Here is a 27,314-nt window from a genome sequence, read left to right as displayed (position 1 = left end):
GTTAGAAATAAGGAAATGAAGTAATACAGAATGCTATGCTTGTATCGTATGTTGTTGTTCTACATTGTTTAGCTCTGGTATTTACAGGGTCACAGAGAAAGCATCCTAGGTTTTCGAGGGAAAAGCCGTAATTGTAATGATCTGCACTACACCAGAAACAAGAAGCACAACTTAAGGAAAAATAATGTAATGTGTGTTCCAGCTCACAAGCGACATTGAAGCAGATAGTTCCTGTGACTTAGCATGGGCAGAGGTTATATTCGACAACCGGAATAAATTAATAACTGGTTCCTTTTACCGACCCCGGTCTCAGATGAAACAGTTGCTGAACAGTTCAAAGAAAACTTGAGTCTCATCACAAATAGGTACGCTACTCATACAATTACAGTTGCCAGTGACTTGAATCTACCTTCCGTATGTTGACAAAAATACATTTTCAGACCCTACTGTAGATAGAAAACAACTTCCGTAATTTTTCTAAATGCTTTTTTTTAATTATTTTGAACAATTAGTTCACGAGGCCATTCAAATTGTAAATAGTTACGAAAAGACACTTGAACTCTTAGCCACAAATAATCCTGAGCATCACGACGGATACAGGGATTAGTGAACACACAGTCGAGCGTGGCTCAGTTCCGTAACAAAGAAATTCACCAAAACAAACGCGAAATATATCTATTTATAAAAGCAGCTAAAAATTCGCTTGACGTCTTTCTAAGAGACAGTCTCCAATCACTATGTAAGTGAAGACCATATGTGGCTTAAGTTCAATGAAATACTATTAACAGCACTCGAGAGATTCATAATAAATAAATTATTAAGAGACGGATCTGATCCCCCATGGTAGACAAAACACGACAGAAAGCTGTTGCAGGAGCACCGAAAAAGGCACGTATAATTTAGACGAACGCAAAATCTCCAAGATTGGCGAAGTTTTGTTGAGGCATTTAATAGTTCCCATAACGAAAGTCTCTCTAGAAATATGGCGGAAAATCCAAAGAGATTCTGGTCCTACCATAAGTAAACCAGCGGAAAGGCTCAGTAAGTACCTTTACTGCGCGACAGCGATGAGAAGGAGGAGGGGGAGACAAGGGACCCAACCCTTCGGAGCAGGTAAAATCGTGGCAAATGTCTGCACGCCGGCCGGCACACCGGCCCTCGTCGTTAATCTGCCGGGCGGATTCGATCCGGGGCTGGCGCGCCTATCAGAGTACAGGAAGCAGGGCAATGGCGCGCTCGGCTAACCTGACGGGTAATGCATTGGATAATGTGTGCCTGAGGGTAACTCTTGCAAGACTGCTAATTTGCTTCTTTCCTGCTCCGTTCGCAAAGAATGTAAAGAAGAAACGACTGCCTACGAGTATATGCGTCCTAAGTGCCAAAATTTCTCTTAGCTTATCTTCGTAGACCTCACGCAAAATGTTCGTTGGCGGCAGTAAAACAGTTCCTCACGCAGCTTCAAATTCCTTGTAGTGGGGAACCTAGGACGGGGAGGGGGGAGGGGAGTGGATTTTTTTTTTTAATACGAATGGCGACGTATAACTAACCACAAAAAGTTCCAGGCCCAGCTTATAGCCTTCGATCTTTAAACCTTTTCTTTAAAGAGTTGCATCTGACTACACCATGTTTTCTGCATTCCCGGAGATCGCGGTCCTCCCTTGCCTCCCAAGCATGGGCTGCGTTGCTCCAGGGTTTCTTATTGGTGCTCATCTCCAGAATATTTGCGTGTTGATCGAACCTACCAGTAACAAATTTAGCAGCCCGCCTCTGAGTTGCAGCCTTACACATAGATATTTAGTCGACATGACTGTCCGCAGCTCGTGGACGCGCGGTCGCGTTCTCGCTTCCCGAGCACGGGGTCCCGGGTTCGAGTCCCGGCGGGGTCAGGGATTTTCACCGTCCTCGACCGGGTGCTTATGTTGTCCTCATCTTTTCATCATCACTCATGATGCTGGCGAGTTTGCACTGAGCAAAGATTGGGAATATATACGGGCGCCGATAACCGATCAGTTGAGCGTCCCACAAACCAAACATCGTCATCATCGACATGACTGTCACGCAGCACGCTACTGATGCTGTTTTCGAACAGTGCTGGATTGTTATTCCTGCTCATCTGCATTAACATTTTTCTACGTTGACAGCAAGCTGCCATGAAACACACCAGCTATAAAATATGCCATCTCCAATTGTCACTCAAGGACGATACCTGCCCGTACAACATAGCTTCATTATAAAACAGCCGCACATCGCTGCTCACCCTACCCGTCAGCTTTTGTGGATATCCACTAGTAATTAGATGCAAAAATTACTAACGTCCTTGAATGTAGGTGAATGTAGGTGATCCAAGCATCTGTTCATCCTTAAAGGCCAGAAAGACATTTACCTCAAGTGTGGTATGCGGCGTAGAGGTGCAAACGTGAGAAGAGGAGACAGACCTACAACGTGGATGACTTCTTAATTTTGTTGCACGACATAAGCCACAGTAGTAGAGCGCCACGCCACTAATCCAGTACATACAGCTTTAGAAATGAAGCCCGCTTCCCTGTGTCCTATTTGCAGGTGGGTGCTGGGCGACGCGCTGTGCAAGATGTTCCAGTTCGTTCACAGCCTTAGCTATACGGCGTCCATCCTCATCCTGGTGGTCATCTGCAGCGAGCGCTACGTCGCCATCATACACCCTATGGCCTGCAAGAGCATCCTCACCCCGACCAGGCTCATGGTAAGGATTCACCTGCTGACCTCTGAATCGCTGCAAAACAAGCTAATTATGACGACACATTGCATATTACATGCAGAAACACTTCTTTGATTTTCACACTCCAGAGTTAAACCGAACGTTCTGAGACTGTTTTCTCTTTACTTATTCTGATCATTTCTAAACTGGTACACAGTATTTTAGCACAACGCAATCTGGCTTTCAATAATCCCTGCAAAAGAATAGCCTTGACTAACAATAACCTATACCCTTCATGAATCACTTACCTCACAAAAATCTACGTTACTCGAACTACTGCAATACAGCGAGAGCCAATACTGCCAACTAAATAAAAGATTATAACTACTGAAGGCACTAACTACTGATAGGCATGTAGATAGCAAATGAAAGATTTTGATAGAGAAAAAACAATGTATTTACAATAATAATGTCATCATATATATACATCCAGTTTAACAAATTTCCTTTTTCTGACGGACACACGTCCACATCGTCCGTTCTCCCCACATCCATCACTCCTGGTGTCTCACCTGCAACTGCTCAACTGCCTTTTCACATCCAACTATCCAACACTACACTAGTGGAAAACTTCCAGCAATGAATCTAACCAGCCACAGACTGCACACAGGGCAGTCAGCGATTTTAATACAGAGCGCTACGTGGCGTCACCAACATAAAAACGTAAACAGCCTACTTACAATTTATACGAATCAGTAATGAACAGCGGCTTCGGACATCATCTGAACTGTGCCAACAGATCGCTTTTATTAAAAAAAATGTTCTAATCATTTTTTATGGTGGCAGAAATCCAGAGTCGTTAGGAATGAATTGATACGCTGTTGTAGCATTTTTCTTTTAGTTATATAGTCCGTAATTTTTACAGTTATGCATGCTACACGGGTTTTTGGCTTCTGTTCTCATTTCTAAATGGTTATCAGTCACAGTAAATGATGAAAAACCTTGTCAAATCAAAGTATATGGTTTCTGATACCTTTTCCAGTCTCAGAAATTTATGTTGTATACATACAGACTGAAGCGACGAATGAAAATATCTGCGAAGGCCGAGGTTCGAAATCAGCTTTCTTATTCACGAAGCAGATGCGCTAGCCACTAAGCCACCTTGGCACAGTGGTTTTGCACGTATGCATGGACTAGCATAGCACGCTTCCCTCCCCAATCCAAATTCCCATAGACGTAGTTTCTTTTGATTAAAGCACATATACCTGGGTTTCAGGCTGGATCCCCGTTTCGTTCGATGCTAAGGTGCTATTCCAGTACAGTTGGAGAGTTTGGTGGGAATATCAAGTGCCTGGGCAGTGAATGGGAATCTGGATTGAGGAGGGAGGCATGCGAGAGAAGTCCGCGCAGTTGTGCAAACCCTCTGTGCCGGGGTGGCCTCGTGGTTAGCGCGTCTGCCTAATGAGCAGGAGACTCATATTCCAGGCTTAGTGCAAATTTTCATTTGTCACTTCAAGTATTTCTAGTGAAAGAGAATAGCTGAACCGAAATTCAAGAATAAATCATATAAAAAGGCTATTTTTAAGCACAGGTGCTTTCAGTTTTAATAACACTGCTGGACAGTTTTTTTTTTTTTTTTTTCACGAAGATAGTTCGGCCGTGATTTCAGATTTAATTTCAGATGGTCCATTTTGATGTAATTATAGTTTTTTTTTAATGGTTACGGCAGCCTTGCAGCCTTTGTCGGTAAAATGAAACGCTTTCGTAAATGAGATTTCCAAATGCAAACAGTAAAAAAAAATCTTCTTTGGAGAAATACTCAAAAACCAAATGACATGGCGGTGACGATAAAAACACATTTTAGTGTCGTGATGAAGAAGATTCCATCGCCGTGCGGAGTAGCTGCGCGGTCCTGGGCGTCTTGTCACGGTCCGTGCGGCTCCCTCCGTCGGAGGTTCGAGTCCTCCCTCGGTCATGGGTGTGTGTTGTCTTTAGCATAAGTTAGTTTAAGTTTTATTAAGTAGTGCATACCCTTAGGGGTCGATGACCTGAGCAGTTTGGTCCCGTAAGACCTTACCACAATTAAAAAAAAAATTTAAAAATTCCAGCATATCTCCTTCTCCATCTTATGCACCATCGTCAATGTATTCGTCTTTACTTTCACATTATCAGAAGGCATACATTCATGTAAATGGCAAATGAGGATACTGCACAGTTTTTCTTCTATTCAAGGTAATTCCACACTTTTCATCTGATTAGAAGACCAGTCCGTTGCGTGGTTCTCTTAAATCAAGAGGACAGCAAAGTATCCCTCTAACCAGTCTATCATAAGTGGAATACATAATGAACAGATATTTATGGTAGCCCAGTTCTTGTACTGCTCATCACTCGTATATCCAAAATAAAATTCATACAACTAATTTACAAGAGAATTAAGTTTTCGTTATTGGCGTTTCAGAGTTCACCCTCACACAACAGAAGCAATTTGCGCTATTTACACAGATATGAGGCATTTCTTCTTCTGAATTAACACGAAGCTCAAACCTTCACGAAATTTGCACACTGTTTGGCGGCTGCTAACGATCAGAGACATTGTTGAACAGGAGTAACCAATGGTTATTCGTATATTTGTAGTGAAAAATGATGCAGTTTTCACCATATGGGAAAAGGGGATAACAGACATAAATAACATTCATATTTGACACAGCTTAGTTTGCTGACATACAGGTCGATATCGGACTCTCAGTAAGGAATACGTTTCCTCGGGCATCAGCGCACTTCACCTGCTATTCATGCTCGTTACCAAACTGTTGAGAACTCCTTGGAGGATATCACCCCAGTCATCCTTTAAGGCTCTTTTCAGTTCTTGCGCGGTCTGACGAAGGGGTGTTTGTTGAAAAACACGTCTGCCAAGAGCATAGCAGGTAATCGCTGTAGGGTTTAGATCCGGGGAATATGCAACCCATTCCATACGTTCAATATCTTCGCTTTCCAGTGTATCCAACACGTCGGAGCCCCTGTGTGGGGCACCCCTAAACAACACCCAATTATTAGTGAGAAATCTGCCAGCAATACCGCTGTGCTGTAACTGTATTTCGCGCAAGGATATGCTACGGTATTCGGCCATTTTGCGTAATGCCTATGCACTCCATAACGCCTGTGCCGTACCAATGACGTTCATAAATATTCTGTGGTGTGTAATGTATTCAGCTCTCTCTCCTCCCTAACTGGTGGTTGAAATGGAGATAATTACCCCTTCTGCATTCGGCCAGGAAGAAAAACCGGGAAGGGCTGGACCAGTGGGGATTCACTGGTAGAACATTATTTCACACAGTTTCCATCACGTTGCAACAAATTACGCTTTTATGTATTTTTTAAATTAATTAAAAGACCAAGCAATGTGAAACTCATTTAAATTTTAATGCCAATTTAAATAATTTACAGAAAATAATGGGTTTAGCCTACGATGACTTCATATCGTTAAGACATACTCTATATGAAGCACAGAATGTAATAAGGCTAAAGGCTTAACAAAGGCAGACGTAAACCTAAAAAACAGTACCAGAACGGACCAGAACCGCCTTAATTATAAAATGGTGAGAGTAAAACATGATTTTAAATTGACTGATTAAAAAAGCCTAAAACCATACTTAAAACAATGAGAAACAATTTAACACCAATATCTAGGCAAGATAATTTTAAACCCACAAAAGCACATCAATTGAAGATTAACCAGTTTTCAATAACGCGAGAATAAGTTACAACAGGTTAAGTTATATGTTAAGGTCCCAACACGTCAAAATTTGCTTAAGTTGAGGGCAAGCTAACGGATACGAATTCAGGGTTATTCCAAGTATTAACGTAACTTGAGCAGGAACATTAAGCAGTGCGGCCTTGGTTGGAGGAAACAGCGAGAAAGACAGACAGAAGCGAGAGCTGCCGAGCGTACGCACTCCAAATGACAAAAATGGTTCAAATGGCTCTGAGCACTATGGGACTTAACTTCTGAGGTCATTAATCCCCTAGAAATTAGAACTACTTAAACCAAACTAACCTAAGGACATCACACAAAAATGACTCTGAGCACTATGCGACTTAACTTCTGAGGTCATCAGTCGCCTAGACCTTAGAACTAATTAAACCTAACTAACCTAAGGACATCACACACATCCATGCCAGAGGCAGGATTCGAACCTGCGACCGTAGCGGTCGCGCGATTCCTCACTGTAGTGCCTAGAACCGCTCGGCCACCCCGGCTGGCCCCAAATGAGAAACAGGCGGATAAGCAGTCCGACGAGGCGTAAGTGGAGCCCGATCCTGAGTAACACGTACCATCAATAGAGTGTAAAAGATTATTTATGACAATTTGCTGCAGCACGAACAATTTTAATCAGAATTCCAAGCGGTGCATCAAGTAAATAACTCTTAGGATAGAATTAATAAATCTGAGTTCTTATCCAAAGTAATGACATCTTAACTGCCTTTTAACAAGTTCACCAAAAGATTTAAGAAACCAGTTACAAATACGAGTATTTTTAAAAAAATGATTTCAGCAAGAAGATGGTAAAATCAGAAAAATTTTCCTTTCTAGCAAACCATTAAAGCAGCCGCAAGGACACTATCATCACATTCAAAGCTCATCAATTCATATATTAGTCCATATCTGTTCGGAAAAAAACATATGCCCCCTGGAACAGACAAATTTATGTGAGCCACTTAAACATAACAGACGCAGTATGTAGTTTCTTAGACAGCATAGGGCTTTAGCATTAGCTTCAAAGGAACCAGAACAAAGAACGTAAATTATAAACAGGCCAATAAAACAGCAAAAGAGACATTCTGACATAAATAATTTATCATCTTTGGTAACTGGTAATACTAACCGTTTCACTGCGCCTCCCACTGAAAATTATATGACTTGTCACTTAACTTAAAAATTTACAAAAATTAAGGCAAAGTGGACATGAACAGGTAACGCATATACTAATGCACACTCCCAACATTCAAAGTAAGCTTTGCTCTAGAACACGGTGCTTAACACTGCCTAAGTTTCACAAGCACCACGGAAACATAATGTTAACGCTCGAAACAAATTATGAGATAGCACCCAATTGATCGGTTTAAAATGTCCACCAGATCTTGCAATCACATTGCCCTTCAAATACCACGGAGACATGGGCACGCATACCCAACAAACAGAAGAAGACGGACCAAAATGACAGTGAACACTGCCCTGACAGCTCTGCGCCCTCCTGATAAATCACAGCATAAGCCACATCGGTACGTGATAACTTATACGGGGTTACATCATCCCAATATTTGCCGGCCGCCAACGGATAACACCACAGCGAGCGGGCCCCACGGAAAGCTCGTTACGGCTTCGTTCCTCAGCTCACACTCCCACGAAATCGTCCATCAAGCCCGGAGACGCCGCACCAGAGGGCACCGCCCTCCAACGGCAACATGTTAGTCAAAGATAGTATGATTTGCGATATCGATATATTGGGGGAAAACCGTCAGGGCAAACTGGCCAGAATCGCTTGACGCAGTGTTGCAGGATTCTTCAGAGAACTTCACACCATTGTTGCTGAACCCATCCAATGTGCTCCCTACACCCCTTTCTCTCTGATGGAGTGCTTGAAGTGAGATGCGTTTAACAGTCTTCAGAGCATACAAATCAGCCTGATATAACCGCCTCGAAATGGTTCTGCCGATGACTGGTGTACCAGTAGCGGTTGCAAGGTCTGTAGTGATCACCCCACATTTCCACCTTCAGTGGCCTTTTTAACTCTCGAGATTACATTTTTCGATATAACCATTACTGTAGCCGTAGCAGGGACACTTTGACCGGCTACAGGTCGTCAAAATGTTCGTCTTCTGTCGTAAGCACTGAGATAATGTCTCGCAGGCATACTGGCTATAATACGGAATCACACACCAATCGGATCCACAACAGCCTTCATCGAACACCATATTTCATTGACTGTCGTACGCGCACAGGGAGGCGCGTCAATGCACAGGCTGCGCTGTAGTGAACTCGCCCCGCCATCTACATGTGCTTTTGCTGTCACTGGTCGGGTGTTCCATAGCAATTGTCGGTTGTTCCGTAGGAGCTGACGATTGTTCCTTAGCAAGTATGTGTTGTTACTAAGCAATTATCAAGCAGTGTATAACAAGCAGTCACTATCAATAATCGCCAGTACTCTAAAAGAGAGGGCCAAATGATTATAAACAATAAATGATTCACTGGCAGTGCTGCCATACGACCTTCATTTCCTGCAGTTATTGAAACCTGATTGGTAGGTAGGGAGGGAGCATGCAGGATAAGGTTAAGGTTGTGGATGGAGACGTAAAACCACACAGCAAACTCAAGAACGGCTGAAGGCCTGGCTTAGAAATCAAAAGTAATTTAAAATAGAAGGACAATTTTTTTTTCAAAAAACATGCAATGACAACAATTAACGGCTGAAGACCTACATTACACGTCTGAAGGACAACTATAACTAAGGCACATTAACAAGCAGTTTTTAAGCAAGAAAATTTCCATTTAAAGTTACAGCAGAACGGCCGAAACCTGACTAACTTATTGCACGGCTGAAGGCCACAAACAAATTTGAAGCAACAGCTGAAGGCCTGAACAAAAAGTGAGATAAATAATTTAGAATAAACTCGTTGCTTCTTATAAAAAATTTTCCTTTAGATAATACACGCGGCTGAAGGCCTCATTCAGGGGTTCACGAAAATCCTTAGCTGAGGGTCACACATAACACATGGAACAACTAACGGCTTAGGGCCTGAATTACAAACAATTTCAGATAGAACCATTTCTAACAATAAATTTTTTTCTAAAACAATCAATGTTCAAAATTTTAATTTAACATTGCTGAAGTCCTTTATGTAAAACTTTAAAAAAACTGAATTAATAAACAGCCAAAGGCCTCGCACAATACTTCAACTAAAATGAAAAACACAATCTAAAACAAGCAGAACAAGTGGTGCTCAGAAGTGTTCCAAGAGTCGGCCTGGAAAGTTCCTTAAAAGTAAGGTGAGGTGAGACAGGCAGCCAAGAGTTGAAGTTAGGTAATCGGATGGCAACCAAACCAAGGGACGGCTCAACAATTTAACCAATTCCCTACTGTCCAACCAATGGCACAACGATGGAGAATATCGGCCGAGGACGAGAATGCGAACAGCACTACGACTCCATAAATTGGCGTCTAAAAACAGCCAGGGAACAATAGCCACTCTAAGCAAATATGAACCAAACAACTTAAAAGCTGTCGAACTACACACCATGCCGCCGGACGGGATGGCCGAGCTGTTCTAGGCGCTTCAGTCTGGAACCGCGTGACCGCTACGGTCGCAGGTTCGAATCCTGACTCGGACATGGATGTGTGTGATGTCCTTAGGTTAGTTAGGTAGTTCTAAGTCCTAGGGGACTCATGACCTCAGATGTTAAGTCCCATAGTGCTCAGGGTCATTTGAAGCATTTACACACCATGCTGGACAGCAACAACATGACGAGGAAAAGCACACTGCTAACAAACTACGCTAACGACCAGGGCAGGTGACTGGAGAGTTAACGGCCACGGGGCAGAAAATATCGCTGGTGCACTTCACTGATAAGTAACGGTCAATTTAATAATTAATCACAACATAGGAAGACGGCTGCAAGATTTTTCTAACATGTCATACAATGCTGCTAGCGTGAACGGCCAAGGGGGCAACAACCCGCAAATGAACAGAGAGTTGTCACAATAGTTGAGGTTTCATAACAGATGAACTGATCACTCAACTTCAACATCCAAGTTTGGTGGGTAACGAACTTGTCACTCTCGCAGGTAGCGCCTCACGATCCGACAGCGTTTGCACGCCGCCAGCAGCCCTGGCCTGGCCACACGCGATGGAGACTTGCTTGCTTCTCCGTCCCAACCGACTCACTAGCCAACACACAGAGAGCGCTGCAATAACTGGATAGTCAAAACCACAAGCTACACACGGTTCCGCGGAAGCACTTCCACAAACAACTCGAACGATACAAAAACCAGTCACTGAGGAACAACAAGGACGAATCACAAGTCGACACACACCGATAACCCAGAAGCGGTCAGCAACCAAATACACGTCGTCCGATGAGACGACCGATAGAACGACCAACCAAGGTCGTGCCCACTCAAGTCATGTGTGTCGGCAACGAGTGGTCGAGTCATGGCTGTCCCGACCCCACTACTGCTCCGTCCCGACTCAACTCTCGATTTCGTGGCATTCATTCACGTATTTTTTTATACCTGCTAAGGCTCTTTCGAGCGGATTCCGAGTAGTGTCAAGTAAAAATGTTCTTCACTGCCACCCGGAATAAACATTCGTGAGTTTTACTTTGTTGTTGTTGGTGGTGGTGGTGGTGGTGGTGTTGAGACATTGGTCTTCTGACTTGTTTGATGCTGCCCGGCACGAATTCCTCACCTGCGCCAACCTCTTCGATTTAGGGTAGAGCATTTGCACACTACATCCTCGATTATTCGAATTGGCGGCCGAAAACTTCCGGCATAAGAAGTCAGCCTCATTCTTCCAACGGCCTTGTCAAAGAGGGCGGAGGAGCGGATAGAGGTTCAGGGCACTCTCTTGTCCTAGGGGTGGGAAATTGCCCCTAAAGGCGGAAGAATCAGCAATGATCAACGACATGAGGATGCCGAAGGCAATGGAAACCACTGCATTAAAGACACGTAACGTGTATCCACAGGACATGTGGCCTGTAATTGAAGAAGTGTCATGACGATCTCTCCATTGGCATAAGATTCCGGAATAGTCCCCCATTCGGATCTCCGGGAGGGGACTGCCAAGGGGGAGGTTACCATGAGAAAAAGATTGAATAATCAACGAAAGGACAACGTTCTACGAGTCGGGGCGTGGAATGTCAGAAGCTTGAACGTGGTAGGGAAACTAGAAAATCTGAAAAGGGAAATGCAAAGGCTCAATCTAGATATAGTAGGGGTCAGTGAAGTGAAGTGGACGGAAGACAAGGATTTCTGGTCAGATGAGTATCGGGTAATATCAACAGCAGCAGAAAATGGTATAACAGGTTTAGGATTCGTTATGAATAGGAAGGTAGCGCAGAGGGTGTGTTACTGTGATTAGTTCAGTGACCGGGTTGTTCTAATCAGAATCGACAGCTGACCAACACCGACAACGATAGTTCAGGTATACATGCCGACGTCGCAAGCTGAAGATGAACAGATAGAGAAAGTGTATGAGGATATTGAAAGGGTAATGCAGTATGTAAAGGGGGACGAAAATCTAATAGTCATGGGCGACTGGAATGCAGTTGTAGGGAAGGAGTAGAAGAAAAGGTTACAGGAGAATATGGGCTTGGGACGAGGAATGAAAGAGGAGAAAGACTAATCGAGTTCTGTAACAAGTTTCAGCTAGTAAAAGCGAATACCCTGTTCAATAATCACGGTAGGAGGAGGTATACTTGGAAAAGGCCGGGAGATACGGGAAGATTTCAATTAGATTGCATCATGGTCAGACAGAGATTCCGAAATCAGACACTGGATTGTAAGGCGTACCCAGGAGCAGATATAGACTCAGATCACAATATGATGAAGAGTAGGCTGAAGTTCTAGACATTAGTCAGGAACAATCAATACGCTAATAAGGCGAGTACACCGTTCGCTTGTAGGGTAAACATAGTCATGTGTAGGGACTGTGGTTGTTGTGAGCGGACGCAAGGAGAATTGGCCACTCTTCGGGGGCAGGTGGAGGCTTTGTCTGTTAGGCTCATCGAGCTCGAGGCGCAGGCGTCGGCTCGTAGTGGCGTTGGGGCAACTGTGGTGAGACCTATGCCTACTTCGGTGGCCTTGGAATCGCATGGAACCCCTGATGTCGCTGCGTCTTCCGGCAGTGAGCATCTTACCGGTCAGCCATCACTCCAGGGTGAATGGCGGACAGTGGTGGGCTCGCGCGTGCCTGGCCGAAAGGCGAAGGTGGGATCTGGCCTCGTGGCAGCTGCCTTACCCCTTTCCAACAGGTACGGGGTGCTTCCTAGTGGTGATGACATCGTTTCCGAGCCACCACAGGATGCCTCGCCTGTTGGGCCAGTGGCCGATTCTCCGGCAAGGTCCCGACAGTCACAGAGGGCGGGCCTATTAGTTATAGGGAGCTCCAACGTTAGGCGGGTTATGGAGCCCCTCAGGAAAATAGCGGGTAGGTCGGGGAAGAATGCCAGTGTGCACTCGGTGTGCTTGCCGGGGGGTCTCGTCCGTAATGTGGAGGAGGCCCTTCCGGCAGCTATTGAACGCACTGGGTGTGACCGGCTGCAGATAGTAGCACATGTCGGAACGAATGACGCCTGCCGCTTGGGTTCTGAGGCCATCCTTGGTTCCTTCCGGCGGCTGGCTGATTTGGTGAAGACAACCAGCATCGCACGCGGAGTGCAAGCTGAGCTTAATATCTGCAGCATAGTGCCCAGAGTCGATCGCGGTCCTCTGGTTTGGAGCCGTGTGGAGGGTCTAAACCAGAGGCTCAGACGACTCTGCGACTATAATGGTTGCAAATTCATCGACCTCCGTTATTGGGTGGAGAACTGTAGGGCCCCCCTAGACAGGTCAGGCGTGCACTACACACCGGAAGCAGCTACTAGGGTAGCAGAGTACGTGTGGCGTGCACACGGGGGTTTTTTAGGTTAGAGGGACCCCCCCTTGGGCGAAACGATAAAATACCTGACGGCTTACCAGAGAGGACATTATCATCGTTGATAAAGAACGTCCGTCCTCAGAGACCAAAAACAGGAAAAGTCAACGTAATATTGGTAAACTGCAGGAGTATCCAGGGCAAGGTTCCTGAATTAGTATCTCTTATTGAAGGAAATAGTGCGCATATAGTATTAGGAACGGAAAGTTGGTTAAAACCGGAAGTGAACAGTAACGAAATCCTAGACACAGAATGGAATATATACCGCAAGGATAGGATAAACGCCAATGGTGGAGGAGTATTTATAGCAGTAAAGAATTCAATAATATCCAGTGAAGTTATTAGCGAATGCGAATGTGAAATAATCTGGGTTAAGTTAAGTATCAAAGGTGGGTCAGATATGATAGTCGGATGCTTCTATAGACCACCTGCATCAGCAACCGTAGTAGTTGAGCGCCTCAGAGAGAACCTGCAGAACGTCGTGAAGAAGTTTCGTGATCATACTATTGTAATAGGGGGAGACTTCAATCTACCAGGTATAGAATGGGATAGTCACACAATCAGAACTGGAGCCAGGGACAGAGACTCTTGTGACATTATCCTGACTGCCTTGTCCGAGAATTACTTCGAGCAGATAGTTAGAGAACCAACTCGTGAAGCTAACGTTTTAGACCTCATAGCAACAAATAGACCGGAACTTTTCGACTCCGTGAATGTAGAAGAGGGTATCAGTGATCATAAGTCAGTAGTTGCATCAATGACTACAAGTGTAATAAGAAATGCCAAGAAAGGAAGGAAAATATATTTGCTTAACAAGAGTGATAGGGCACAAATCGCAGAATATCTGAGTGACCACCATCAAACGTTCATTTCTGAGGAAGAGGATGTGGAACAAAAATGGAAAAAATTCAGAAACATCGTCCAGTACGCCTTAGATAAGTTCGTACCGACTAAGGTCCAAAGCGAGGGGAAAGATCCACCGTGGTATAACAATCATGTACGAAAGGTACTACGGAAACAAAGAAAGCTTCATCATAGGTTTAAGAGTAGTCGAATCATAGCTGATAAGGAAAAGCTGAACGAAGCGAAAAAGAGCGTAAAGAGAGCAATGAGAGAAGCATTCAACGAATTCGAACATAAAACATTGGCAAACAATCTAAACAAGAACCCTAAAAGTTTTGGTCATATGTAAAATCGGTAAGCGGATCTAAATCCCCTATTCAGTCACTCGTTGACCACGATGGCACCGAAACAGAGGACGACCGAAGAAAGGCAGAAATACTGAATTCAGTGTTCCGAAACTGTTTCACTGCGGAAAATCGTAACACGGTCCCTGATTTCAGCCGTCGCACGGACGCCAAAATGGAAAATATTGAAATAAACGATATCGGAATTGAAAAACAACTGCTATCACTTAGTAGCGGAAAAGCATCCGGACCAGACGAGATACCCTTAAGATTCTACAGTGATTATGCTAAAGAACTTGCCCCCTTTCTATCAGCAATTTATCGTAGATCGCTGGAAGAACGTAAAGTACCTAGCGACTGGAAGAAAGCGCAGGTCGTTCCCATTTTCAAGAAGGGTCATAAATCAGATGCGAATAATTATAGGCCTATTTCGCTTACGTCAATCTGTTGTAGAATAATGGAACATGTTTTGTGTTCTCGTATTATGACGTTCTTAGATAATACAAATCTCCTTCATCATAACCAACATGGATTCCGCAAACAGAGATCATGTGAAACTCAGCTCGCCCTATTTGCCCAAGAAATTCACAGTGCCGTAGACACTGGCGAGCAGATTGATGCCGTATTCCTGGACTTCAGGAAGGCATTTGATACGGTTCCGCACTTACGTTTAGTGAAAAAAATACGAGCTTACGGAATATCGGACCAGGTTTGTGATTGGATTCAGGATTTCCTAGGAGAAAGAACACAACATGTCATTCTTAACGGTTCAAAATCTGCAGATGTAGAGGTAATTTCGGGAGTACCGCAGGGAAGCGTGATAGGAACTTTATTGTTTACAATATACATAAATGACTTAGTTGACAACATCGGTAGCTCCGTGAGGCTATTTGCAGATGACACGGTTGTCTACAAGAAAGTAGCAACATCAGAAGACTCGTACGTACTCCAGGAGGACCTGCAGAGGATTAATGCATGGTGCGACAGCTGGCAGCTTTCCCTAAACGTAGATAAACGTAATATAATGCGCATACATAGGGGCAGAAATCCATTCCAGTACGATTATGCCATAGGTGGTAAATCATTGGAAGCGGTAACGACCGTAAAATACTTAGGAGTTACTATCCGGAGCGATCTGAAGTGGAATGATCACATAAAACAAATAGTGGGAAAAGCAGGCGCCAGGTTGAGATTCATAGGAAGAATTCTAAGAAAATGTGACTCATCGACGAAAGAAGTAGCTTACAAAACGCTTGTTCGTCCGATTCTTGAGTATTGCTCATCATTATGGGACCCTTACCAGGTTGGATTAATAGAAGAGACAGACATGATCCAGCGAAAAGCAGCGCGATTCGTCATGGGGACATTTAGTCAGCGCGAGAGCGTTACGGAGATGCTGAACAAGCTCCAGTGGCGGACACTTCAAGAAAGGCGTTACGCAATACGGAGAGGTTTATTATCGAAATTACGAGAGAGCACATTCCGGGAAGAGATGGGCAACATATTACTACCGCCCACATATATCTCGCGTAATGATCACAACGAAAAGATCCGAGAAATTAGAGCAAATACGGAGACTTACAAGCAGTGGTTCTTCCCACGCACAATTCGTGAATGGAACAGGGAAGGGGGGATCAGATAGTGGTACAATAAGTACCCTCCGCCACACACCGTAAGGTGGCTCGCGGAGTATAGATGTAGATGTAGATGTAGAAGTGGGATACGGAAGTACTAAGGAATGACGAGATACGTTTGAAGTTCTCTAACGCTATAGATACAGCAATAACGAATAGCGCAGTAGGCAGTACAGTTGAAGAGGAATGGACATCTCTAAAAAGGGCCATCACAGAAGTTAGGAAGGAAAACATAGGTACAAAGAAGGTAGCTGCGAAGAAACCATGGGTAACAGAAGAAATACTTCAGTTGATTCATGAAAGGAGGAAGTACAAACATGTTCCGGGAAAATCAGGAATACAGAAATACAAGTCGCTGAGGAATGAAATAAATAGGAAGTGCAGGGAACCTAAGACGAAATGGCTGCAGGAAAAATGTGAAGACATCGAAAAGATATGATTGTCGGAAGGACAGACTCAGCATACAGGAAAGTCAAAACAACCTTTGGTGACATTAAAAGCAACGGTGGTAACGTTAAGAATGCAACGGAATTCCACTGTTAAATGCAGAGGAGAGAGCAGATAGGTGGAAAGAATACATTGAAAGCCTCTATGAGGGTGAAGGTTTGTCTGATGTGATAGAAGAAGAAACAGGAGTCGATTTAGAAGAGATAGGGGATCCAGTATTAGATTCGGAATTTAAAAGAGCTTTGGAGGTCAAATAAGGCAGAAGGGATAGATAACATTCCATCAGAATTTCTAAAATCATTGGGGGAAGTGGCAACAAAACGACTATTCACGTTGGTGTGCAGAATATATGAGTCTGGCGACATACCATCTGACTTTCGGAAAAGCATCATCCACACAATTCCGAAGACGGCAAGAGCTGATAAGTGCGAGAATTATCGCACAATCAGCTTAACAGCTCATGCATCGAAGCTGCTTACAAGAATAATATACAGAAGAATGGAAAATAAAATTGAGAATGCCCTAGGTGACGATCATTTGGCTTTAGGAAAAGTAAAGGGACGAGAGAGGCAATTCTGACGTTATGGCTAGTTATGGAAGCAAGGCTAAAGAAAAATCAAGACACTTTCATAGGATTTGTCGACCTGGAAAAAGCGTTCGACAATATAAAATGGTGCAAGCTGTTCGAGATTCTGAAAAAAGTAGGGGTAAGCTATAGGGAGAGACGGGTCATATACAATATGTACAACCACCAAGAGGGAATAATAAGAGTGGACGATCAAGAACGAAGTGCTCGTATTAGGAAGGGTGTAAGACAAGGCTGTAGCCTTTCGCCCCTACTCTTCAATCTGTACATCGAGGAAGCAATGATGGAAATAAAAGAAAGGTTCAGGAGTGGAATTAAAATACAAGGTGAAAGGATATCAATGATACTATTCGCTGATGACATTGCTATCCTGAGTGAAAGTGAAGAAGAATTAAATGATCTGCTGAACGGAATGAGCAGTCTAATGAGTACACAGTATGGTTTGAGAGTAAATCGGAGAAAGGCGAAGGTAATGAGAAGTAGTAGAAATGATAACAGCGAGAAACTTATCATCAGGATTGATGGTCACGAAGTCAATGAAGTTAAGGAATTCTGCTACCTAGGCAGTAAAATAACCAATGACGGACGTAGCAAGTAGGACATCAAAAGCAGACTCGCTATGGCAAAAAAGGCATTTCTGGCCAAGAGAAGTCTACTAATATCAAATTCTGGCCTTAATTTGAGGAAGAAATTTCTGAGGATGTACGTCTGGAGTACAGCATTGTATGGTAGTGAAACATGGACTGTGGGAAAACCGGAACAGAAGAGAATCGAAGCATTTGAGATGTGGTGCTATAGACGAATGTTGAAAATTAGGCGGACTGATAAGGTAAGGAATCAGGAGGTTCTACGCAGAATCGGAGAGGAAAGGAATATGTGGAAAACACTGATAAGGAGAAGGGACAGGATGATAGGACATCTGCTAAGACATGAGGGAATGACTTCCATGGTACTAGAGGGAGCTGTAGAGGGCAAAAACTGTAGAGGAAGACAGAGATTGGAATACGTCAAGCAAATAATTGAGGACGTAGGTTGCAAGTGCTACTCTGAGATGAAGAGGTTAGCACAGGAAAGGAATTCGTGGCGGGCCGCATCAAACCAGTCAGTAGACTGATGACCAAAAAAAAAAAAATTCCGATCTCTGTCTTCCCAACAGATTTCACCATCTACAATTCCCTCCAGTACCATGCACGTTATTCCCAGATACGTTAACACATGCCCCGTAATCTTATACCTTTATCTTCTCAGTGTTTTCAGTGTGACCCTTTCTTCACTGATTCTGCAGAGAACCTCCTCACCCCTTATCTTACCAGTCCATTTGATTTTTCAACATTCTTCTGTAGCATTACATATGAAAGCTTCGATTCCCTTCTGTTCCGGTTTTCCCATTGTTCTTGTCTCACTATCATACAATGCCGTGCTCCAAACGTACGTTCTCAGAAATTTCTTCCTCAAATTAAGGCCTATGTTTGACAGCACTAAGCTTTTCTTGGTCAGAAATGATATCTTTGCCTGGGATAGTATCCCCCTTTTTTAGGCTGTCATGGGTTACTTCGTTTATAGGGTAGCAGAATACCTTAACTTCATCTAATTCGTCACCACCTGTTCTGATGTTAAGTTTAATTATATTCTCATTTCTACTACTTCTCATTACTTTTGTCTTCCTCCGATTTATTATCACACTGTCCTCAATGGTCAGTTCGTTTCAGTCAACAGATCCTGTAGTACTTCTTCACTTTTACTGAAGATAACAGTGTTATCAGCGAACTCTCATCCGGAATCTTAATACCAGTCTTGAACCTTCCTTTTACTCCCACCATTAGCACTTCGATGTATGGGTTGAACAGTAGCGGCAAAAGTTTGCGTCCTTGTTTTGTACCTTTTCAATCTGGACACTCCGTTCTTCGTGTTCCATTCTTACTGTCCCCTCTTGTATTTTGATCGTCTTTCCTCGTAGCTTACCCATATTTCTCTCAGAATTTCGAGCATTTTGCATCAATTCACGCTGTCCAACTCTTTTTCTAAATTGAAAAGTCCTATGAGCGTATCTTCAATTTTCTTCAGTTTTGCTTGAATTATCAAGCGCAAGGTCATAACTGCTTCTATGGTGTCTATACCGGTCCTAAAGCCAACTAATCTCATGTGACAGATCCTCAATTTTATTCTTCATTCTTCTGCATATGACTCTTGTCAGTTTCTTCTGTCAAGTCATCAGACAAGGCCTCGCTGACATAGAGGCCTTCTATCTGTTCATATCTCTACATTTAACAGTGGAAGCCCCATTGCACTGTTAATGCCACCAGTACTGCTTTCAGTTCCACAAAATGTTTCTATACATTGAGTCAGTTCTCCAGAAGATTATTTCACTTTTGATTTCCTTACATTTTTCCTGCAGCCATTCCGCCTTTGCTGTCAAGTACTTCCTATTTGTTTCATTCCTAAGAATTTACACTGCTATGTTCCCGTATTTCATCGAACAATATTTTACTTCCTCCTTTCATCGAGCAATTGAAGTATGTCTTCTGTTACCCAAGGTTTTCCGGTGTTACATTTCTCGTAACCTATGATTGACTGGCAAACACATGTGTGTACTCTTTTTAGATATGTTAACTCTTCTTTAACTGAACTGGCAAAGTGATATTCCTCATGCTATATTCCTGTCTTTCCTTGAAAATTTTCGTAATTCCTCCTTTTGTCGACCCATTGAAGTGTGTCTTCTGTTACCCAAGGTTTCTTCAGTGTTACCTTCCTTGTAATCTATGTCTGACAGGCCAACATATTAATCTTTTTAGAGATGTTCATTCCTCTTCAACTCAAGTAGCTGCTGTGATATTCCTTACCGCAGTACCAACATCCTTAGTGAAATTCATCATCATTCCTCAGTACTTTGTTTTGCAGGTTCGGACACGTTAGGTGTTGTTGTCCCATGGAATGCAGGTAAACAGCAACCAGTTATTTCTCCTCCAGAATGCCTTTGACAGTGCTCGGCAATCCTTCCAGAAAACACCTGTTATTGGCTACATCAAGGAAGGCACAAAATCCTCTGAGATAGGTGTGGTTCACAAGGTCAACATTCCAGGAGTGTCTTTGTTGGCATGTATATAAGAAACGGGGTTCGCTACGCTAGTTTCAACTACTTTTCAAGATCACGCCAACAACCTACTCCCCTCATTCAAAACACCTACATATAGAATATTGATCATTCTATATAGAATAATTTTTTTTTTTTGTTTTTGCTGGGGAGTAACTCTAGCAAGTCTCGTACATGACTATTGGATGTGGATAGAATATTTTCACGACCAGTCTACCACTAGGGCGTTGCTCCAGCTAGAAATGAAGGCCGGGGTTCGCAGCAAGGGGCAGGAGACGGGCGGCATGTGAAATGGAGAGGTAAGGCAAGTCGGGAGGGAGCGCAGAGGTACGAAGGGGTACACTGGAAAAAGAGGGGGCAGAGGAGGGAGGAAAAACTGCTCAAAGGAAGGGAAGAGGAGGGTAACGGAGCCTTGAGGGGTGGAGGGGGGGAAGGTTGGGGTAAGAGATGGTAGGAGAGGTAGATATCAGGGCAAAGCTCCATAATCCGAGATGGTAGGTGCTGGAAGTTGCTTAGGGAAAGGAGGTGAAGGGTGTGGAGATGGAGAGAGGGCAGGTAACACCATGGTAATGATGCAGCAATGGGCTGGTGGTGGAGAGGATAGAAAACACCAGGGGGTGGGGAGGTTCACGTCTGCGGATGATGTACAGAGTGCAGATGTGTTCAAAGAAAAGGAGAAGATTTGGAAAGGGGATGAGGCCGTAGAGGATCCACATGGGAGCCAGGAGGCGGATAAAGAAGGCGAGGCGGAGTGTGTCGCGTTCAAGGATTTAAGGGGGCCTTATAGAAGCTGGGAGGGGTGACAATCCAGGTGACACTGGCATAATAAAGGATGGGGAAGATCAAGGATTTGTAGTTGTGAAGGATGGTGGAGGAATGCATTCCCTAGGTCCAGTCAGACAGGAGTTTGAGGAGGTGGAGGCTATTGTAGGCTTTGTGTTGGATTGTAAGGAGATGATGTGTCCACGTGACGTGATGGTCGAGGGTAAAGTCAACGTATTTAAGGGTAGGAGCGAGATGCATAGCATGACCATAAATGGCGAGGTAAAAATCGTGGAGCCAAAAGCAGTGGATGGTATGACCTATGATGATTGCCTGGGTCTTGGAAGAGTTGATGTGAAGGATCCACGTGTTGCACCAGGGGATGAACTGATCTAGGTGGGTTTGAAGGGTAGGGATAAGGGCCAGGAAGGAGGTGTCATCAGCAAAATGGAGGAGGTGAACAGATGGGGGAGATTTGGGCATATCTGCAGTATTAAGGAGATGGAGGAGAGGGGAAACAATGGAGCCTTGGGGCACACTGGCAGTGAGATAGAAAGTACGGCAGTTGCTATTGTGGATAGTGACATAGGAGGGATGACAGGAGAGGAAGGAAGCAAGGAGATGGACGAAACTGACGGGAAGGGCGTAGGTCTGGAGTGTAAAAATGAGCCCGGGATGTGAAACAAGGTCATAGGTATTCTGGATGTCGAGGGAAACGAAGATAGTGGAGTGAGTGAAGACTGGTAAGGTTAAGGAGCTGGTCATCAGTTGAGCAGGAGGTCCAGAAGCCAGGAAGGAGGTGGTGCTCATCAAGGTGGTGATGAATAGGGTGGCAGAGGATGGACTCAAAGAGCTTATTGAACATGGAGGTGAGGCAGATAGGACGATAGTAAGAGGTGTGAAAGGGGAGTTTCTTGGGTTTAGGGAACAACAGGATACAGGAAGTCTTCCACAGATCAGGGTAAAAGCTGGTGGAGAGGAGGACATTATACAGGCTCACAAGGACAGCAGGGAAGGTGGAGGGGGGGGGGTATTCTTTGAGGTGGCAGTAGGTGACACCGATATGATCAGGGGTTGTGTCGCATTTGGAGTGGAGAATGATTCTGATGTCTTGTGCAGTAATGGGAGTGTTTATGTCTGAGAGGGGTAACTGATCCAAGTACTGAAAACTTGGATGGGACAGAGGTATTTGTGCATTCATGGGGTTTTGATGAAGCGGGAGTATTCAAAATTGAGATCATTGGAAATGGAAAAGATAACAGAGAGGTGGGAAACAAAGTGGTTGGCCTTACTGAGGTTGTCAAGGAAAAGGTGATTGTCAGGAGAAGGGGGTACTGCAGGATGGGATGGCTACAGTAAGGAGGGGGAAGGCAGACCAGTACTTGAAGGGGTTGACATGGGGGACAAAGTTGAGGCATGTACAACTCTGGCACCAGTCCTGGCGTTTCTTTGCTGTTACGAGGTTTTGGATGTCTCATTGTAATTGCCAGTGGTAAAGGAGTGTATCCCGATCACGAGTACAGAGGAAGGAGCAGTAGAGCCTGTGGTATTCATGGAGAAGAAAGACGCCCTGCAGAGGAAGAGTAGGACTGTGAGAGTGGATAAGTTTGGTAGGAACGTGAGCCTCCATGGCGTCGTTGATGGTCTTCTGGACAAAGGGCAACGCATAGGTGACGTCAGTGGGAAGCCACACTGAGTAACAGGAAGGATGTGGCTTTCGACTTGCTAGGCAATGGATTCTCGGTAGGCATCCCAGTCGGCGTAGCGGTAGTCATAGAGGGGCAGCCCGATGGGGATCTGGAGGGGGGCGGTGGACTTAAAAGATGGTGAAAAATACTGGGAGGTGGTCGCTACCAGTGGGCATGAGGTGATGTGGCCAAGGAGGTTGGGGGAAGTGAGGGCGACATCCGGGGTGAAGTTGCTTTCACGATGGCTGTGCTGTGGGAACAAGGTCACCATCGAGGGTGTCGAGGAACTGATGCCACCGCCGAATGGTGACAGGGTCACAGCTGTGGATGTTGGGGTCTGCAGCAATCACATAGGCAGAGAGGGTGCAGTCAACATGGGAGATAAAGTTGTAGGGGAGAGGAGTTGTGGGAAAGGCATAGACAGTAGCATAGGTGACGGCGAGGGAGGGAAAGTAGACGCTCCATTATTACTAATTTTTTCGTGACCGTTTACTAATACACAGCGTCTCCGGTTCAGATCCGGTCCAACTGTCTCGGTGGACAAGTTCGAGGAGACTCAAAGCAATGGCTGAATAACAGCCAAGCATAGCATGTTGAAGGTGTGGCTGTGGGACTTTAAGTTCCGTGCCACCCTCCAACGGTGGAAGTACAGAGGATGGATGCTGTAATGCGCCAACTCTATTGTCAAAAAGGAAAAAGTGGACGGACGAGAACAGGCCACTGTTAGTGACTGTACGAAGATGGACAGAAAAACATGGACATATTTGGCCTATCGTCAGTCATAGCCGAATCCGAGTTCTCTAGGATGGTGATCGGAACGGGGTTTCGGTGCCAGCGCCGTGGAACTATGGTGCCGATGGTTTGTAGTCCTGCGACCGTGTCAGGGAGGGCGTCCATTTTACTGTATAGTTGGCGAGCCTTAAGGCGAATCGTCGTCCTGAGAAGGGCCGTATTTGTCTCCTCATGCAGAGTGACAATCTTGGTGAGCAGAGGGGCATGAAGTGTCCACCTGAGAACTTTATTCCGTAGGGTCTGGATTGTTGCTATAAACCCGTGCTCGCTATATATAGGAGTCATGTAGCAACATCATTGGGGAATGAAACACACTTATACCTATTTACAAGTCGCAAGTTGCATCCTAGCCAATACAAACATGGGAGGTACACCTTACGATTTTTTTACGGGTCTAGTTCTCATTATCTTACATGAACACTGCATCTCAAGACGAAAAAATTGACCAATCACATCCAGTCTAGTCCAGTGCCACCTACTGAGTGTATGTTGTACCTGAGGAGCCGACCAGGCAGAGATTTTCTTTGTGCCTGTCTGATCACTATAGGCTGAGCCACAGCTTCCGTCAGACGAGCCATCATGACCATACCTGCCGCAGGCCGTGAACTGGCGTCGCTATCTTCCAACATGTTGTGAGACAAGAAGATGTGGCTTGGGCGTAAAGATCCAACCGCAGTTCCACTCTAACATAGACTCGACAGTTTAAAAAATTAAATTTATCCAATCCGAGACGGGGATATTGTTGTACCTACACCTAAACTTTCTCGTCCAAAATGTAGATTCCTCGGTTTTATGCACGTTATTTTCGAAGACAGAAGGCATTGGGGAGTACAAGCGTTTTCATATCGCTAAAGTATCGTTACTTATTCATTCTTAGTTTAAAAATCCAGTACAACAGTGTGGCATAAGCTGCATTGCCTCTAAGTATTCTCTCATGTGGTAAATAAATCTGTTCATATCGGCTTAATATCTGCCATCTCTTGCATCGCAGGACTAAAATATTAAAAATGCTCTACCTCTGTCACAGGATGCCTCCTCACCTTCGAACTCGCTAGAGGTAGCCTCATACCTCATCACCTATGAAGTGTCTTAACCTAGCCAAGTATCAACGCAGAGAAGTCGTAATATCAGGTTAATACGACGTATCACTTTATCATTTCGGTAATATAGTTGATTTTATTACGGTGGTCAGCTCTCACTGTGTGGGTGGGAAGACCGAAATTTCGTTGAAAGATCTGGCCGTAACGAAACACTCCTGATTACAACTAGCAAATCATATCCGTGATACTCTCGCCCTCCTTTCCAGCTTCTCGGTGGCACATCATTGATGTTAAATTGATTGACTAATTAATTAAATATTTCTTGAGTGTATCTTTACGTGCTGAGTAACTTTTTTCCTGAAGTCAGATTACACTCGCCAGGTAAATCAAATGGGAATCCCTGGGGTAGGCAATAGTCTTTTCGAACAACGCTATTGAGAAAATTTATAGATCGACATTTAAACCTGACTGCAGAAGGGTCATACTGCCGCCAACATACATTTGGAGTGAGGACCATGAAGATAAGATAAGAGAAATTTTGCGCTCATTCGCATGCATATGCGCTGCGTTTCTTTCCGTCCCTCTGTTTGCGAATGGAATAGAAAAGAAAATGACTAGTAGTAATGCATGGTACCATCCGCCACGGACCGTATGATGGCTTACGAAGTATGCATACAGATGTAGATTTAAATTTAGTCAGCCTATTTACACTCATACTCATAAATTAAGGATAACTGCAGAATGTGGTGCCACACAACGTGGCACTACACAAAACTAGCTCTAATAGCATAGGCACATAGGGAACACACACGACACAGATCTGTAAGTCCACGGTATATAAGTTGAGAAAACCGCCCCGAAACACACGTGCTACAAAACGCCACTGTTTCCTGCGCTTGTACCCTGACATCAATGTGGGATATGATCACCATGCACACTTACACAGGCCGCACAACGGGTTGGCATACTCTGGATCAGGCGGGGTATAGCCTCAGGGTATAGCCCCCACTCTTACACCAGTGCCTGTCGGAGCTCTTTAAGTGTAGTAGGGGTTTGAAGATGTGCAGCGATACATCGACTGAGAGCATCCCAGACGTGCTAGATGGGGTTTAGGTCTGGGGAACAGCCAGGCCACTCCATTCACGTTCTGTTTCAAGGTACTCCTCCACGATGGCAGCTCGGTGGGGCTGTGCGTTATCATCCATCAGGAGGAAGGTGGGACCTACAGCACCCCTGAAAAGGCGTAAATACTGGTGCAAATTGACGTGCCGATACACCTGACCTTTTACAGTTCCTCTGGCAAAGACATGCAGAGGTGTACGTGCACCAATCATAATCCCACCCCACACCATCAAACCACGACCTCCATACAGCTCCCTTTCAAGGACATTAATGGGTTGGTATCTGGTTCCTGGTTCACACCAGATGAAAACCAGGCGAGAATCACTGTTCAGAATATAACTGGACTCGTCCGTGAACATAACCTGAGACCACTGTTCGAATGACCATGCACAATATTCTTGACACAAGGCTTCACGGGCTTCTTGTGACCAGGGGTCAGTGAAATGCACTCTGAAGGTCTCTGTGCGAGTAAACCTTGTATGTTCAGTCGTCTGTAGACTGTGTGTCTGGAGACAACTGTTCCAGTGGCCGCGGTAATGTCCCAAGCAAGCCTACCTGCAGTACTCCGTAGCTGTCTGTGGGCACTGATGGTGAGATATCGGTCTTCTTGTGGTGTTTTACACTCTGGACGTCCCGTACTGTACCGCCTGGACACGTTTCCTGTCTGCTGGAATCGTTTCCATAATCTTGAGATCACACTTTGTGGCACACGGAAGGCTCGTGCTACGACCTGCTGTGTTTGACCAGGCTTCAGTCGCCCTAGGATTCTACTCCTCATAACGTCATCAATATGTGTGTTCTTTCAGCCATTTGCGACACACAGTCACCATTAGCTCCTCTGAGAACGTCTGCACACTTACTCGCTGCACCGTACTCTGACATGCACCAACAAACCTCTGCGTATGTGGACTGCTGCCAGCGCCACCTAGCGATGATCGCAGGTCAAATGCACCGCATGGTCATACCCCGAGGTGATTTAAACCCGCAAACCGCCCACCAGAGCGTTGTTTCACCATATATCAGCATTAGCCTTAATTTATGAGCACGAGTGTAGATGTCAGTCCACCCCTTGATAGGTTCAGAAAACTCACAGAGGGACGTTGTCCCTTATTTATCTAGAAAACAAAAAAAAACTGTTCTTCTGCTGCTGATTACCTCTTAGTAAAAATCTTCATATTAGCGTCTAATTTTCTCACCGCAATCGCTTCGCGAGATGTATGTGAGAGGCTGTAGTATGTCTGCCCACGGCAGTGTACAGACCACCTCTCAACTCCTCTTTTGTCGGAATGTCGTTTACCAACTATATTCTAAAGAATCTTCTAGTCTTTGATACGTAGCAATTGTATCCATCCGATACTGACGAATAAGAGTGGAAATGTGGTCTGATCATTTAATATTAAAATACTACGACCAAGGTATGGACGGGACCAAGGAATTGACATATCAGACGTGATTTAACATATAACTAATTTATTCATAACATACAATACATAACACCAACTACTAATATAATTTTTTAAAATAATAATAATACAACACATAAGTAAGCGCTAAGTGAACGCACTCTTAAATATTTAATTATTAATCACAAAGGGTGGGTTT

The 27,314-nt window shown here is 44.5% G+C and overlaps 1 protein-coding gene across 1 annotated transcript in view; it reads left to right on the top strand.

Annotated features, from left to right (window-relative positions):
• The window catches only part of LOC126484830 (trissin receptor), a 155,541-nt gene that overhangs the window by 52,471 nt on the left and 75,756 nt on the right, over positions 1-27,314 (top strand). Inside the window, exon 3 of the mRNA XM_050108426.1 lies at positions 2,560-2,719. Coding sequence (XP_049964383.1) covers positions 2,560-2,719 — 160 coding nt within the window. The remainder of the gene's footprint in view (positions 1-2,559; positions 2,720-27,314) is intronic.

This window comes from Schistocerca serialis, chromosome 6, assembly GCF_023864345.2.
Source record: "Schistocerca serialis cubense isolate TAMUIC-IGC-003099 chromosome 6, iqSchSeri2.2, whole genome shotgun sequence".
NCBI classification, from domain to species: Eukaryota; Metazoa; Arthropoda; class Insecta; order Orthoptera; family Acrididae; genus Schistocerca; species Schistocerca serialis.
This window is presented reverse-complemented; position numbering and strand designations above follow the sequence as displayed.